The sequence below is a fragment of the Anser brachyrhynchus genome, assembly GCF_964034855.1.
Source record: "Anser brachyrhynchus genome assembly, chromosome: 5".
Lineage (NCBI taxonomy): Eukaryota > Metazoa > Chordata > Aves > Anseriformes > Anatidae > Anser > Anser brachyrhynchus.
The window spans coordinates 16,236,139-16,252,688 of NC_137699.1; the positions used below are offsets into that span (position 1 = coordinate 16,236,139).

Consider the following 16,550-nt stretch of genomic DNA (forward strand, 5'->3'; position numbering starts at 1 on the left):
GTTAGGAAATAAGGCCAAGACAAGGGAAGCAACTTAACCAAAGTCACCAGTCAAGCACAGTCAATAGTCAAGCACAGTCCATGCCAAGTGTATCCTGCAGTCTTCTGAGTCCTACAGCAGTGTTCATCCTGCTGGACCTGAATCTGTTGGTTGTTCAGTTTGGTTTTGTCTTCACAAAATTGTCTTAATGCAAGTTCTTCATGATTCTGTTTAAGTGTAAGCACCGTGATGAGTCAGTTTCACAGAACTGTCTTCATGTAAGTCATTCAGTCTTGTTTGTTTATGTGGATCAGTCACTCACCAAGAACCAGGCAGGGATTTCTCCATGGGAGAAAAAAAAAAAATCTGTCACCACTATAGCAGAATAATTTTACTATTCGTGTAATGCAGACAAGCCTCCTCAGGGCAAACACTGTTCCAAATATAAGTGGTTTTGTTCACAACAATCATTCCACTTTTAATGATGCTGGCATCATTATATGTTATAAGCATGGTGGTGCATTAAAACAACAGTTTTCACTGACCTTTGTCAAGAACCTGAGAGAAAGTCAGAGGTAAAATATTCCCTGACCTTTCCCTTAAAAAGAACGGGGAGTCTGAGTGGGTGAGAGAGGGATGAGGCAGGACCACTAAATGTCCTTGCCTCTTAGACATTTTCTCCCTTTCTGATTCACACACAGATTTATGGTAAAGACAGTCTTTGAAGCTTTTGAAAACCCTAACAAAAGGCTGAGGGGAGCTCTGTTTTTGTAGAGAGGCTTGATGATAAGCCTGTTTCCCAAATGCAGATTGTCTTGGTTGGTCATAGCAGCTGACAGAAATGTGCACTGTGAGTCAAACAAAACTGTCTGAGGAGGCTGTTACCTTCTCTTGTCATGATTTTTTGTTGTTTTCTTTACTAAATCTTTCCCATACTTGCTTCAACTACCAGATTCCTCTGTCCTCAAATATGTGCAAAGAATCGGGTGTTGCGGTAAGAGGTTTATGTCTTTCCTGTATATGGGATGGAAGAAATTGGTTATGATAGGAGGAGATCTTGTAAGATGCTTGGACTCAAATTTGCTCTCATTTCTGCAGTACAGCAAGCCCAGAAATGGTTGTTTATACAGTTTTTCTTTCCAGTTGGATCTGTCTTCCTCATGTAATCGTGCATTTGTCATGGATTTTGCTGGGAATAAATACTGGTATATTCAAATATTGGTAGTCCTATGCTTAATCCTGTTCCTGTTGAAATGAACACAGAAAGTCCCATTGACATCTCAAATGTAGAATTATGGTATACTGCATGAGCAAGGCCATCCTCCAGAGCTGGAACAGCATACCAAAACCATGGCTTTGTGATTGCTCAAATCATTCTTGTGGTAGTAGCTCCCATTTTCAAAGGTAGGTTCTTGGGCTTTGCCAGTGTAACACCTATTAAAAATCCAAAGAAAAAGCAGTTGTGTCTGACTTAGACTCTACAGCAAATTTGGTAGTTGTGCAAGCACAACTTCCATTATGAGAGCTGGTCTCTTAGGAGACCATCTGACCATGAAGGGACTTCTGTAACAAAGTGCTTTCTCTGACAAGAATTGAGAAAGCTGAATGGTCATACTACAGCCGGGCACTACAGAGCCTGGCCTGTGTATTGTGCTGTGGGGTGGGTGACCTCTTCTGTATTTTAACCAGGTATATGTGCTCATTTGTCCTTGCTCTTGATGCAGTCTAACTGCTTCACGTATTCTTTTGATCCTGAAGTCACTGCAGTGACACTTTGTCATAAGATTAAATATCTTTCTTTTCAACTGTCTAAAGGAAAAATAATAAGTGTCATATTTATTGGAACATGGATGTCAAATCAAATCAATTGGTTTGTCCAATGGTCACTAAATCTGTCATTTAGTATTTAGGAACTGCGGGAGACAGGAGGAAAAAGATTGAGCCAAACCAAATTGAATGAAACCATATCAATATTAAAGTTCTGCACAAGTCAATGAAAACAGACATTTGATTTTATGGGGTTTGTAAATCATTGTACCTACTACGTGATATATAGCATAGGAATGAAGGTAGGATAACCATTTACAAAAAATAAAATAAAATTTAAAAACTGTTTGAAAACCCACCCAAGCATGAAGAATGGATGATTTGGAATGTAAATGGAGTTACTCAATGGTCTTGTGAACAAAAGTTAATTAATTTCTAATTTTATATACACAATCTTTCCAATGATGAAAAAGGTAATTTGTTCTTGCTCTTGCAATACAATTTACACAGTGTTTGAGGTGCTACTGCATTTCTTTGAAAACTCATCTACCAGAGAACCCCTTTTCATTTGATTGTGATATTTATTATATGTGTAATTCTGTTGATGATATGTTTCAGTTTTAACATCAGCATTTGATCATAATGTCCAATAACCCAGATGAAAATAAACTATACAATGGGTGAGTTCTTATTTTTGCACAGTGGAGGAGAAGCACAAAACTTTCAACTATAACACAGCAGCACATGCAAGGAAAAACATTGCTGAGTATGAAGTATCTGTCAAATGTAGAACCTCAGCAGACTGTTTTTGCTACTGTTTTCATATTCCAACAGTGTTGAGGAGATGTTGTTAACCACTCTTGACTATATTTTCCTTTTACATAGGTTTTGGACAATGTCAACTTCTGTCAAAATATCTGTAATTAATGTAAATACTTAACAGGCTAAGATGAAACCCTGTTACATAAAGCCTTTATAAATAATACATTTTTCTTTAAATCTTTTAATTTGATTAAGGATGTAAAACAGACAAATCATGCAAATGTTATTCAATAACTAGTTTATATCTGCCAGAAAATATGGAAATCAAAGGGTTCTACTTTAAAGCATTCTTGCATCATAGTTAATCAGCATCTTTAACTTGCAGATCACAAGCCAGTATATATCAATTGACTGCTGTGCTAGGATATTACATTAAAAATTCTTTTTGAATTTTAAAACAACTTGTCAACATGCATGTTCTAGTAGTAAGTGCACACATTTACTTCAATGCTTTCTCTGATGTTGCCCACTTCCTGTCAAACACAAGGGCAAATTTCAATCATGAAATAAAACCACTATGTTTGAAATCAATCGTGAAATTATTAACAATAGTGGCCACCGCCAGGCTATTCTACTTTGCATTTGTGTAAGCTCTTTCTTGCCTCAGATCCCAAAGGGTTATTTTTGCAAATGTGCATTAGTTCAGCCTCACAGCATACGGCCTCTGTGGCATTGTCAGTGCTATTAAAGGCGGGTAAAGCATGGCGCAGAGGGTCTACGTGCTCTGAGAATCAGCAGGGTTATTGGCCACAGCCAAGAATTACACGAATGTGACAAAAAGATGGGTTCATCAGGCGAGCTCATTCCCTGGGGACAACGCCGCGCTGTGTCTCCTTGCCTAGAAAGAGCAGCTGCTGCGTATTGCAGCTGCACTGGGAAGCTGAGCTCTCACTGCCAGCAGCTTCCATGGTCAGTTGAGGTACCTGCACATGTGGAGGCCTGGTTCTGAAACGACTTGCCGGATCAGCCACTGTGGGGCTGAGAGCAGGCACTCCGAGTCAAAGATTGTGAGGTCCTGTTTAAATACTAGAACTGCTTCAGTTCTCTAGCACCCACATTATTTTGGCAAGGAATGTAAACACAGCGACTCATGTCTTCCCTTTGAGAAAAGATCAAGGGAATTTTAAATGGCATTTGATCAGATAATGAAGTCAGGAAGCACTGTCCTTAGTTTACTGTCTCATCCACAGCACTGAATCTCTGTCTGTAACTCTTCTGGCAATACAGGGTTTGTGATGAATATTTGAACTGGAGTCAGTTTTGCTACCATGCCTAACTGAGCCAGGAAGTGAGATTACTTTATTTCTAAACCCTTCATCCCCAAGTTGGCACAAAATGTTATTGTGCTGTAAGGAGTTGCTGTGGAGGGGATGCAGATGGTTTCTGTTAGTGCAGTCACCACTGTCTTGCTTCCACCTAGAGATGTCTACGTCCCAGTCCCTTTTATGGGACTGGGGGCAAGTTTGTCCAAAAGATTAGCAAAAGACTCAGAAATCTTTAAATTTTGGCAAGTATTCAACAGGTTGTACTACTTAGGTTCCTTACCCACAATACAGAAAGAAAATTTCAAATGGAGTAATGACTATGATGGAAGTCCATAAAATCACCCATGGAAAAAAAAATATCTGTTTAGACACATGAGAGTTTGTGCTAGCACACAGAAAGTAGTATTCAGCTGAAGCCATTTTAGCACATAGGCAAAGCTTAAGTTAGATGAAACCCTCTGGGAAAGGATTGCTGTTGATAACTGGCCAGCTTCTATTGTAGGGCAATTTGGCTTTGAGAGACTAATGAGAAGGCTAAAGCACTGGCAATGGTTCCTCTCCAAGATTTTTTTTCAGACACCTTGATCTCTGTCATATTTGTGAAATTACAAATGAAAAGTAATACCAGTGCCACGGGCAGAAAACAGCTCCCTCTCTACTGCAGATACATATGACCAGAATAACACTCATTGGAGCTTCGCAGAGATCAGCATGTCTTTCTGAAGAGTATGTCCATGCTTGAGCATGTAGTGTACTACCATGTCACAAGTTTAATGGAGGGCTGATCAGCAGGTTGAGGCAGTGTCCACATGGCTGTCCAAAATAGCGCAGCAAGCTTGACAAGAAGCTTTCTCTGGACAGCTTATGGGTTACAAGCTGAGCTCTCACTGTTGTGGAGCCATTGATCAAGTGCACAAGGAAGATCCTTCTACCCCTGTCTATATGCTTAATAATGTGAGAGGAGCCCTGCAAACACTCTGAGAAAAATAAACCCTTACTACTAAGTACTGCTGCTGCTCAGAGGTTGGTTGTACTGGCTGAGTGTTCCCACTCTGACACATCTCCAAAGATAGTTTCGTGGTGAGCTGAAGGCTGAAGAGAGCCTAAAAGGCACGTGGGAGGCAAGGCATTAAGAGTAGAGGCAGCTTGTGATATATGCATGCCAGCTATTCCCAGATGACCATCCTCAAGGGACTATAGACTCAAGTTCACACTAAACTGCCATAAGGCTAGGACAAAATACAGTGCAAGAACCATCTCTCTAGTGTTCCCTTGCCCTGATCTTCCACAAGAAAATGGACAGCTGCATTAATAGTTTAAACACTGCCATCCATTTCTATTTGAAGAACAGAAGGATATGCCCCCGCTTTCTGGACAGATTTAATTTGCAAGAGTTGTATCATGCAGCATCATAGCATCTGGCTTGATAAATTATGATTGTTATGGTGTTGATGTGTCAGGCCAGCGCATTTTTCTAACAGATTTTATAATAATAGAATAATAACTAAAAAGAAATCCCTCAAGACGTTCACGAACAAAGCAAAATCAATCCTCTCCATTTTATTTTAGGCAATTGCATAATAAACTTTAAATCTTGGTTTCATAACCATGAATTAGATACCTTCTCCCCATTATTCTGTGGAAGTGTGCAAGAAATTGGTGTCAAGGGGATGAAGGAGAGAGGACAGCATCCTAGCTGCATCAGCCTGTAATACGGTGTTTATAGCAACAAGATTCTGGGCAAAATGAATAAAAGATAATTCAGCACATATGTCACTTCTGTATATGGTGAAGGCTTGATTTGATATTTATTTGAAGAAGGCTCCTAGTGATTGCCTATTGTCATAGCATTAGATGAGAAGAGAGAGCGAGTGACTCTTTGAATGTGACTGCAGTAACAAGGAGAGCCTGCAGTCATGTCTTGTTAATTTACCAAGGAGAATGTCACATTTACATTTCAAATTATCCCACTGCACAGCTAACAACTTGCTAGGATTATCCTGAGTTTTAAACCACCAAGATTCAGGTTTCATTGTTTACCAGACTACGTTAATCCTTCAGTTCACCCTCCCTTCCTCCCTGCTACCCCAGCCCCAGAAAAGAGAGCCCTCTTCAGAAAATCTAACATTAAAGGGAGTTGTCAATCCTGCTCAGTAATTATGAGATGATTCCTCCGAAAGAGCAGGGCGAAATGTCATTTGTTTTATTCTTCTACTTGCTCTCCCTTTCTGCCTCCTCCCCCACACACCTCCTTGCAGGCAGGCATCAGGAGTAAATTTTCAGTGTGATGTACAGGGATTTAGCTGTGTGAATCCTATTACTGCTGTTAATTAGAACACATTAGCACAAGCAGCTATAAACATGCACCCTTTCATGTTTATCTGCTTGCTCTCACTTCTTATCCATCCTGGGCCTGACTCTGATTTCTCACTGGTATTTACCTAAGTAGCAGTAATGATCTGTGGCAATTATTCCTGACTTACATCAAAGTAACAAGACAAGAATTTTTCTCACCCTCCCCTCTGTGACATGTGTACAGATGCCACATCTTCTCCTTTATTCTCCTTGGACCTCTAAGGGTTTTTTTCTACATCACTCGTTCACCTGTGGGCACTACCAGAAACAATTTCCACACGCATTTCCTAGGGACTTCTATTATACACCGATGTGGAAAAGAAACCTGGTCCTACCCCTGATGTTTTGTTGACTTGAGGGTGGAATTTCAGGATGCACTTCAGACAACAAGGTGTTCATGGCTCAGGTTTTAACGTTATGAAAATAAACTGTTGATTCATGTATAAAATTTTTGTTAAAACACAGCCAGTGGCTTCCCACCAAGGGAGCAGGGCTTTGTGCTGAGGGTGTCCCTCAGGACTTCTCTTAGATCCAAGGTTTTTTCTTACTCTCACGGTGGTTTCAGCCCTTGCCCTAATTCTGTTCATGTTTTTACAAGGCAGCATTTACAACTGAGCCCAGCTGAGATGGGGCCGGGCCAGCTCAGGATGCTTTTGAAAATCCCATTCCTCCCAGGACCCTCTCACCCCAGGGGTTTCCCTCGGGCTAGCCTGTGCCCTTACCTGGCTCCCGAGTAGCACCAGCTGAGGAAGGGCAGTCCTCTGCGCCAGCCTCAGCCATGAAGCTGGAGGAGGGGGAACATCCACCACTGCTCTCCTTTAATCTCTGCTCAGAGGGCTTTGTACTAATTAAGCTTTACAGCCCTCTTTAGAAGTCAGGGAAAGAGAGCTGTGGTTGGACTGCAGATGAGGGGGAAAGGCACCCGGTCAAATGACTTGGTGACAGCATCAGCCTACAGCAATCAGGATGACAGGGCACAGCTTCACCGTCTGGTCTTTTTGTTGCTACTTAGAAATGCTTCAGTGGAAAAGGAAAAAAAAATCTGGATACTTTTATAAGACTTCTGTATAAAAGCTTGCCCTTTCCCATCCCTGTCCATTTATCTGTTCACCCTGCCTTGTCACCCGGTCAGAAGAAGAGAGCCAAGGCACTGACATCGGTGATGCCAGCATTTTGTGTCCAGAGCTGAACTTGCAGTTCATTTTGCTTTCTTTCAAACAGAAATTTCAACACTGTCAGAAAGCTGCTGCTAATTGTTTACCAGTAAAGGGTAAATACCATTCATGTTCTCTTATAAAGAAATGGGCCTTTTTCAGCTGTTCTTCAAATAACAGTAGTGCTTCAAAACTTCTCATTGACTCCACAGGAGTCAGTGCAGTCAGCAAGGGGCTGGGCGAAGGTGTGAAGGTGAGAGAGGGGAGCAAATAAACCTTATAGTGGTCATTTTTAGCACTCCATGGAAGTATTTTTTCTCCGTGGTTCTGCATAAGCACAGGTAGTTTTATGATGCTGTTTTTCAGCTGCCTGCTGAAATTTTAGCATTTAATTTCTTTTTTGCAAACTGTCACATTACCATGGTGAGAGAGAGAGCTAGATGATGCTCTGAGGTAAATGGAAGAATTCAGCAAATTCACAGCATTAATGACCCAAGAAATAAAATTGTTGGAAGATAAACTAGCCCTATATGAGCCCATTCATGCTGTTTAAACAGAGAAGCCCGAGTCGAGCTGGTGATTCTGAGTGAGGAGCAAGTTTGGAAAGTCTGCAGTCAAAAAGGCCTGGGGCTCAGCCCTGAAAAGCTTTAACATGGTAAATGCAGACCAGTTTCCAGTCTCACCCCCCATTTCTGCCCTGAACACACACCCCACATTGCAGTGGGGCCAGCAGGCCTCGCTCAAGGCCAGGGGCTCCTGGCTCTGACGAGCCGTACAAAAAGAGGAGGTTTTTCCCAGGGAGAGGATAACACGAGGCAGGAGGAGACATGGTGGGGGTCACAGGCAGGGACAACGCTGCAGCATAATCCCACAAGCTCTGCAGGCATAAGGCAGCGGTACCACAGCTCCCAGCCCTCCTCCAAGCTGCATTTAGGTAATGTTATTAAAAACGGTAGAGAATGCAAGTTCTGCTAGATCCCAAGCCAGGAGTGTTTCATGGAGGTGAAGATAAGCATTATTATTATCCAAGTAATAATTAGCTAATTAATTAGTCTATCTCTAGACATGTCTCAAGATCATACTTACAATACCTTGCCAGGCCCACAGAGGGTTGGCTTTCAGTCAGATGAACGTTTCCGAGTGTCTTCTGCAATGTAATACGAAGAGGTTCCAGGGATTTAGCACATGCTTTTCCACTCCAACCCTTCTTCACCGCATCTGAAAGGCTGTGCCCTACACCATGCTCCCCAGCATCCCTCCCCCGCGGCACCCAGGCAGTGGCCAGGCTTGTCTTTGCTGAGTGTGTCTCTTCTTGGCCGCCCTCGGGCTGCAGAGCTAAAGGCAGCCTCTGAGACAGCCTGTTGTGGCTGGAGAACCCCTTGAAATGAGGAACTGCAGTGCAGGAGTAACAAGAAGGGCTTCGTCTAATCCTTCCTTCAAGAAAGTGATTGTTCCCATAGATTTTGACTAGAAAACAGACAGGAACAAGCAAGTAGTCTTAGGCCCAGTGTAACTGGACATATGCCGATAAAATATGCTGTACAACATCTTTCATCTATTTATATAGTTCACTGAAAGCAAAGAAGATAAAATTCCCTAATAGACATGATCGTATTTCATATGCAATGAAGGTCACTGTAGATGACAATTTCTTTGTAAATATGTAGAGACTAACCAGGTATTGCAGCAATTTTCTTGTATTCACAGATGCTGGTTCCCAAATTCAGCTACGCATCACAGGAAATGAGAGATGTTATTTTCAGGGTGCTTAATTGTTTCTGCAAGCATGTTTACCACACAGGAGAAATTCAGGAGGAAAGTACAACTCTTTTTTTTCTGTGCCATTTGGCTGTTTATGAGATAAATAATCGGGATACATTTATAGCTTAAGGGACCGATTTGCCTGAGATAGAATAGTTGATTGTATTATTCTAAAGAAATAATATGTAGTATCTCAAAATAATTCCAGCTTGTTGCTCTCAGCTCACTAATGCATAATGTTCCTTGCAGAAAGAACAGCATTAGACTAGCACTAATCTGACAGTACATTTTTCATTGACACTTCTTTCATTACTTTATAAATCAGGACTTGGGCTTTTTACTAAACATATATATCCATCCATTTGTTAATACAATATTATTTTTTCTGCAAATGAAATTCATGTAGTTTAGTTTATTCCTTCATATTAAATTTCAAAAGCACATAACAGTGTTTCTGAGAATTTCATTTTCCTAGGCTAGCCAGTGCACAATTAAGTGTTTTCTGTGATATAGCAAAAGAGAACCAACTGTACTTTTTGAAACTGTCAGGTGTAATTATGCACTGGTTGAGACTTTCATGATATCCAGCAAAATATAAGTTTCTGAGTATAATCACAAATAGAATAGTAAAATATAGCTTATCTGAGAGGTGAGTACCTGTTACCTGCTATGTATATGGAGAAATTAAGTAATGAACAAGATTATGTTAATTATACAGTGTCAGAAAACAAATTTGTGGAAGAGCATTCCAAGTTAGATAATAATTCTAGTAAATTCAGTGACATTACTAAACTGTTAATGAAAAGAGAGATTCAATTCCACCATATATGAGCCCTACAGGACTGCAGTTATGACAAATTATTGATGTTAAAAAAGTGGAAAACCTTGGCTTTTGAAATGGAAGAGGGTCATTGAGGAAGTATAAGATTTGTTGGTTCCTCTGGTAAGAGGCATAATTTAATAGCAAGAAAATCTGAAAGATTTTCAGATTTTAGAAGAAATCTGATCTGAAACTTCATAGATAATAAGCACAGGCTGGGTCCATAACAAGCAGTTAATTTTTATAACCCTGCAAAGCTCATGTCAGACGATAATTCAGTACTGACTTGTTATGTATGTCTAAATTGTATTTTATTGAAGTAGTATCTTTAAGGCTTTGGAACTCCATTATACACTTAAATTTTATCCTTTGAGGGAGAAAATATTTGAATCAAATTGGTTCTAGTCTGCTCACCAGTTATGTACAGCCTTACCTGGAGATGCCTAACACTGCTGAACTCTTTGGCTTTACTGACTCAGTGCCTTCAAGACAGCATGCAGCTGTACCTGAAAACAGGCCCTTAAAACAAAATGGATATTATTCCTAGTGACAGGGGTACCCACTAATTCTTCCCTATCTGAAGGTAAGAACTCCCTTCAGCCTTAAATGAAAATATCACTAAAATTGTATATTTGTTTTTCCAGTGGTTGGGAATAGAGTGAAGGAAGGAATGCAATTTTATCTTCTTTTTTTTTTTTTAGAAATATCTAGTACCAAATGCTGTTTTCCATCATTCTGATGCACTTATTCGAGTCTGATAGACAGAGCCCACAGCACTTGGCTATGCGCTATCATTTGCATTCCAGTGGTATCTTTCCTAGAAATTAAATGTGAGAATCCTGGATTTTCCATGAGATACATTCTAGCTATAACTTGAGAAGAATTCAGTCTGTTTCAAACAAGTTTTTTTCACTATGGAGTGGTAGAAAGGAGCTTTCTGAGCAGCTCCTACCACTCCAGTACCAGATTCACCGTGGTATGGGATACGGAGGCTGGGGGGACACGGAGTCAGCCCATCAGCTGCTGCCCCAACTTGTCTTGCACAGAACTAAGCCTGCAGGGCAGGGTACCAGGATCCAGTGCCGGTCTAGTGCTGGGACTGAGCACCCCTTAAATACCATACTGCCAGTAAAGCAGTTTGAAAGAGAGAGGGCAGCTGATACCAGTTATGTGCAGGGAGGACATGGTGACTAACAACCTTAGGCTGTGGATACCCATGCATTCAATCAGGCTTTGATACAGGATAAAAGTCACTGCCACCGTATGTAAATTCATAAACCAATACAGAGACATTCTGTTTGTTCAGATGTGTGTTGTTGGCTTTTTTTTTTTTTTAACATAGTGTAGTATATGTTATGCTACATCAGTCTCTTTTTCCTTGGTACTAATGTGAAGCAGAGAACTGGTTTTGATTCCGATACTTGGCTTGGCTTTTAACAGAAATGTCTGCTAGAAATGATATAGTAATACACACATCCAGCAGCAGCAAACATGATATAATGGGCTAAATTCCATTTTACTGGTGGTCTGCAGAAACACATTGTTCCAACTCCCAAAATCCAGAGTATCCATCTATACAAAAATAACCAGTGCCAAGTATTTCCTAAAGGTGATCACACTTTTGCTAAAGCAGGTGACAGAGACAGGCAGCAGCTGCTGATCAGCAGAGCCTGGAACACAGGTGCATTTTCAGCTGAAGTCTTGATGATGGATTGATTATGTGAAGGCTTGTTGTTGCTTTCGCAATCTCTTTACAAGGTGAACATGACCTTAGATACCTATTATTTGTGAATAAAACATCCTAAAAAGAATTTCCCAAACATATGCAGCATTCATTTTTCCCCTGTGGAAGAATCAACCCACATCAAATTTCTCACAGCCCAACTCACATCTGGTGTTGTAGCTTAATGACTTCTAGACAATTAAGCTGGTTTGCGCACACACATTAAAAAAAAAAAAAAAAAAAAAAAGCCTTTTCCCTGTCTGTCTCTTCTCCCCTCCCAAACAACTCAAAAACTTCTAATTGGATTGCTCAACAAAAGAATCAGCATTAATGCAATATCCATTGAAGATATTCAACTTCGTGAGTTCTTAATACGAAGCCTGGTTTGCTACAGGCGTTGACTCTTTGGCAGTCCTGACAACAGGGGAGCATTTCTGGTCTCTTGGGCATCTTCAATTCCAAGACCACAGTTATTGCTTCAGGTCAGAATAGACTAGTGAGGTTTTGACAGGCATAGGGGTACAGGGTTGCCTTCAAATAGAATTTAAGTAGGTAGTGGCACACCAAAGTGCAGCCCTGCTGAGAAACAATACCCTCATCAGTAATCTCTAAATATTATAATTATGCCAACTTGGACAGGCAACTTTGCCCTGCACCAAGACTGCCTTCCCAGCACTACTGCTCTCCCTGTTGATTCTGATGGGCTTGGGTGACAGAGTGTCAGAATTGTTGAATCTCTCTGAAACTCTGTGATTTATTTATTTTTTTCATTTCTGTCCCTTCTTTCACCCATGGTCTTTATGGGAAAATACACACAAAGAAAAACACATACATTTGCAATACAAAGATTTTTCAAGAGAAAGAAGACAATGCTGTTTTTTCTTTCCTCCTGGTGCTTTTAGTCATTCCCTTTAGGCAGCAATCTTCCTCAATACTTTTCAAAGAGTGAACCTGCACAAAAAGGAACCTCCGCAGTTTCACTAAAAAAAAAAAAAAATCTATTCTTACCAGATTTGAAAAATAGTTTAATTGATTAAAGATTGGGCCAGTGTTTGCCAAGATTCATTTATGGCTTTGTAGGTTTTCTTTCTTGTAGGAAAAAAAAAAAAAAAAAGGCATAAAATCTCTGCGTAAATGAGATTTTTCTTACAATCTCCCAGTATGGGCCTGAAGGTAGATCAGTAGTTTTGTCCCTGAGGTGAAATATGTCTCTTCCTTCATCTTCTGAGCTGCTCAGCTTTATTTAGGGTGTTACATTCTGTCTGATCATTTTCCAGAATACCTGAGGTTTTATTGGAAACAGTAAATGTGTAGGAAGTGTGAGGAGATTCCAGTTAAGAAGTCTTATGGTCTATAACTTGTATCTTAGCCAAGATGCTTCCACTGACGTCTGTTTCTTGTGTAGCTTTCTGTTATGTCTGATCTATTTATATCACAAAACAATAGGAAAACTCATGGTTATCATACCACAGGTCTCCCCTGAATTCGATTTAAGTTTTCAAAATCAGCTTCAACAGCTGGAGTAATTATTGACACACAGTTGTCAGTCTGCCAAGGGGAGAAAATTCTAGAGAATAGAATACCTTTCACAGAAACAAAAAACTTTTGCCTTTTATGGATTGCTGGCCAACTCCTTTTTGATGATCAGTAAGCCACGTGTTCTCTTGAACATTTTCACATATTTACAGTAGCATGGTTTTAGCAAATATTTCTTTCTCCATCTCTCACATTTAAATGCAAGACAGAGAAAAAGCATGGGGAAAAGCTAATACACTAGTAAAACTAATTATGTTCTCTGATTTTTTATTGTGGTTCAGAAAGAAAAAAAAAAGTAAAAATCTGCCACTCTGTGACATTCCTAACAGGCCTGCAAAGTTTGAGATATCATAAACAAATATTATAACAATAGGGAGATTTGAAGTTTGTTAGGCAAAGTCACTTGCCACTATCAGTAGTATCGGATTGTATGTATTCCTCTACTGTCTGCTTTGTAGCATTGTTAGCAAAGAACAAAGGAAAAATTAATCCCAGGAACAAAAGCTGTGAATTTTACTGGGGAAAAAAAAAAAAAATCTTTGTATCAACAAATAATATCTTCACAGGATTATTAACCAGAATTACTGATACCACAGGGTGGGAAAACCCAAAGCTTTGTAGGTTACCCTACAATCTAGGTTAAAAATACTAGGCAGAAGCAGTCTGAGTTAGTTCTCTTATATTCTACAGTTTTCCTGTGAAGAAGTCCTTTTCCTAATCCTAAACATGATTTAATAAGTGTTGTGAGTCCTTCACTGTACTTTAATGAAAAGGATCTCCAATCCCAGCATCTGATGGCATAACATTCCTTTTCCTGTTGAGTACAAAGGATGTTTTTCTGTCCATTTTGACCATCTCTCTGCAGGAGCATAGGCAGGTCTTGTTCTAGTTACTCCAAAATAATTTTAGCTTGTTACTCATGCTGCTTAGCTAGATTTTACCAACATAGAATGCATTGTTACATCCCAGTTAATGTGAATCTGTCACCAAGTAGTTAAAATGATCAATTTTTGACTTCCAGTTTATCTGCATTTCTTACTTCTATTTTCACCTGATCACGCTGGAAATGCCAGCTGCTCCCTCTAGATTTATTGCACTCCTCAGCACTTTTCTGGCTTTCATGTAGGAAAGAATATACTGTTCCCTGGGCAGGGATATCTTAGCAGGATAGAGAGTTCTAGGGCATGAAGTCAATGGAGACAATCACCTGTAGATGGCAATTCAGCATACATCAGGCTCTTCAAATCCAAGTCTGACACTGACTGGAGTCACAAACATACAACAATAGAGTATCTAAAATATCTGGGGCTAGCTTTATCCTGAAAATTAAGGAAGTGTGACTGTCTCTCTAATAATCAGTACTAGATTCTGACAAGAGCAAGTACTAGTTCTATACCTGAAATGGGGCAGCCATGGATATATGTACAGACTGGGGGATAAGAAGCCAGAGAGCAGCCCCACAGAAAGGGATCTGGGGGTTCTGGTCAATGGCAAGAGTCACCAGTGTGCCCTGGCAGCCAAAAGGGCTGACTATATCCTGGGGGGCATCGGGCACAGCATTGGCTAGCTGGTCAAGGGAAATGATTGTCCTGCTCTGCTCTGTGCTGGTGCAGCCTCATCTTTAATACTGTGTGCAGTTTTGGGCACCACAGTATAAAAAGGATATAAAACTATCGGAGAGTGTTCAAAGGAGGGCTACAAAGATGGTGAAGGGTCTAGAGAGCATGATGTATGAGGAGCAGCTTCGTTTGTTCAGCCTAGAGAAGAGGAGACTGAGAGGAGACCTAGACTAGGCCTACAGGTCTCTGTTTCTGCAAAGGGAAGGCCTACTAGTCCTTCAGAAAGGGAGCAGAGGGGCAGGAGCTGATCTCTGCTCTCTAGTAACCAGTGGTAGGAACTGAGAGAATGGCATGAAGCTGTGAAAGGGGGCGTTCCGGTTGGATATTAGGAAAAGGTTCTTCACTGAGAGGGTGGTCAGGCACTGCAACAGGCTCCCCAGGGAAGTGGTCACTGCAGCAAGCCTGTTGGACTTCAAAAAGTGTTTGGACAACATTCTCAGACATATGGTTTGATTTTGGGGTTGTCCTGTGCGAAACCAGAAGTTGGACTCGATGATCCTTGCGGGTCCCTTCCAACTTGGGATATTCAGTCATTCTATGATCATGTCACCACTGTAGGTGTTTGAAATGGTGGGAAGTTGCCATATGAAATCATTTAGTGTACATAAAAACAAACATTCTTAACAAGCACTCAGGTGGTTCAGTTGTACCAGTTTATGCTGAAAAAGCCTTTAAGATCTTTGAGTGAAAGGCACTGAATAATTGCAAAATATGATTATATGAGATGAAGAAATGCTATGAGTATTATAAAAGCAAAAGGCATTATTTTGCTGGTTACTCCTCAGGGACAAGTTACATTGCAGAATACAAGCAACATCTTAACCTTGATCTAGGGCTTGACTGGAGTCTCCTTGCACTGAATAAAAGATGCATTTTCCTGTCACTACTGTTGTCTAATGACTAGAACAATCTTATTTTATATGGGCAAAAATTTCCAAGATCTCAGTATGAGCTTCAATAATGCCTTAGGATGCTGGTATCGTTTGATCATATCGAAAAGGTTCATTGACAAAGTTCCTGACAGTGAATATGACTATCTTCACACATAATGATCACAATTTGGGCTTATTTTCAGAGCCAGGTATGTAATATTCTTCATTAGTATTACACTGGAGCACTTTCACGATGAGGTGTGCTAGGGCAGAAGGTTCTTTTAGATAATCAAGAGCTCAGTATCCACCATTCATCATCTGTAATTACCCAGAATTTTGTTACCATTGCAGCCAAGCGCAATATACAACCAAGTATTTCAGCATATATCCAGTACGGCAGAAAACTTCATAAAATAAATTCAGTAATAACAACAACATCATGTTTAAATTATAGTGACATGAATTACTTTGTAACACTTTAGAAACCTATAACCCACCGGGAGCTTAAAGGTCTATTATGATTAATGAGGCTGGTAGATGTGGTACTATTCAGGAACAAATGAATAGATATATGAATCACAAGAACAGATTGCAGTCTTAATAATTTTTCTAATCTAAACTGAAATGGTGCTCCTATACAGAACATCTATCTGAATGAAACTTAAAGTGCTGGCCTAGGAGTTAAATTACAGGACAATAGCTGGACACCCACCAAGTATTAAGGACAATTAACAGATGAAATCCTCCTCATGGGTTGTTCCCTTACAGCTTGAAAAATACTCAGTAAAAGTATTGATGTTGCCTGTCTCTGGCTCCGTTTTTATCCATTTGAAATTAAAAGAAAAAAAGAAACAGGATTAGAAATCATTCCTTCTGC

At 40.2% G+C, this 16,550-nt stretch overlaps 1 protein-coding gene across 1 annotated transcript in view; it reads left to right on the plus strand.

The window, feature by feature from the left end:
* Positions 1 to 16,550, plus strand: part of LOC308196094 (uncharacterized protein) — a 596,499-nt gene that overhangs the window by 543,468 nt on the left and 36,481 nt on the right. The window contains exon 13 of the mRNA XM_080594627.1: positions 1 to 16,550. This exon is cut by the window's right edge and continues 36,481 nt beyond it. Within this exon, the coding sequence (XP_080450753.1) occupies positions 1 to 37 (37 nt within the window). The 3' untranslated portion in view covers positions 38 to 16,550.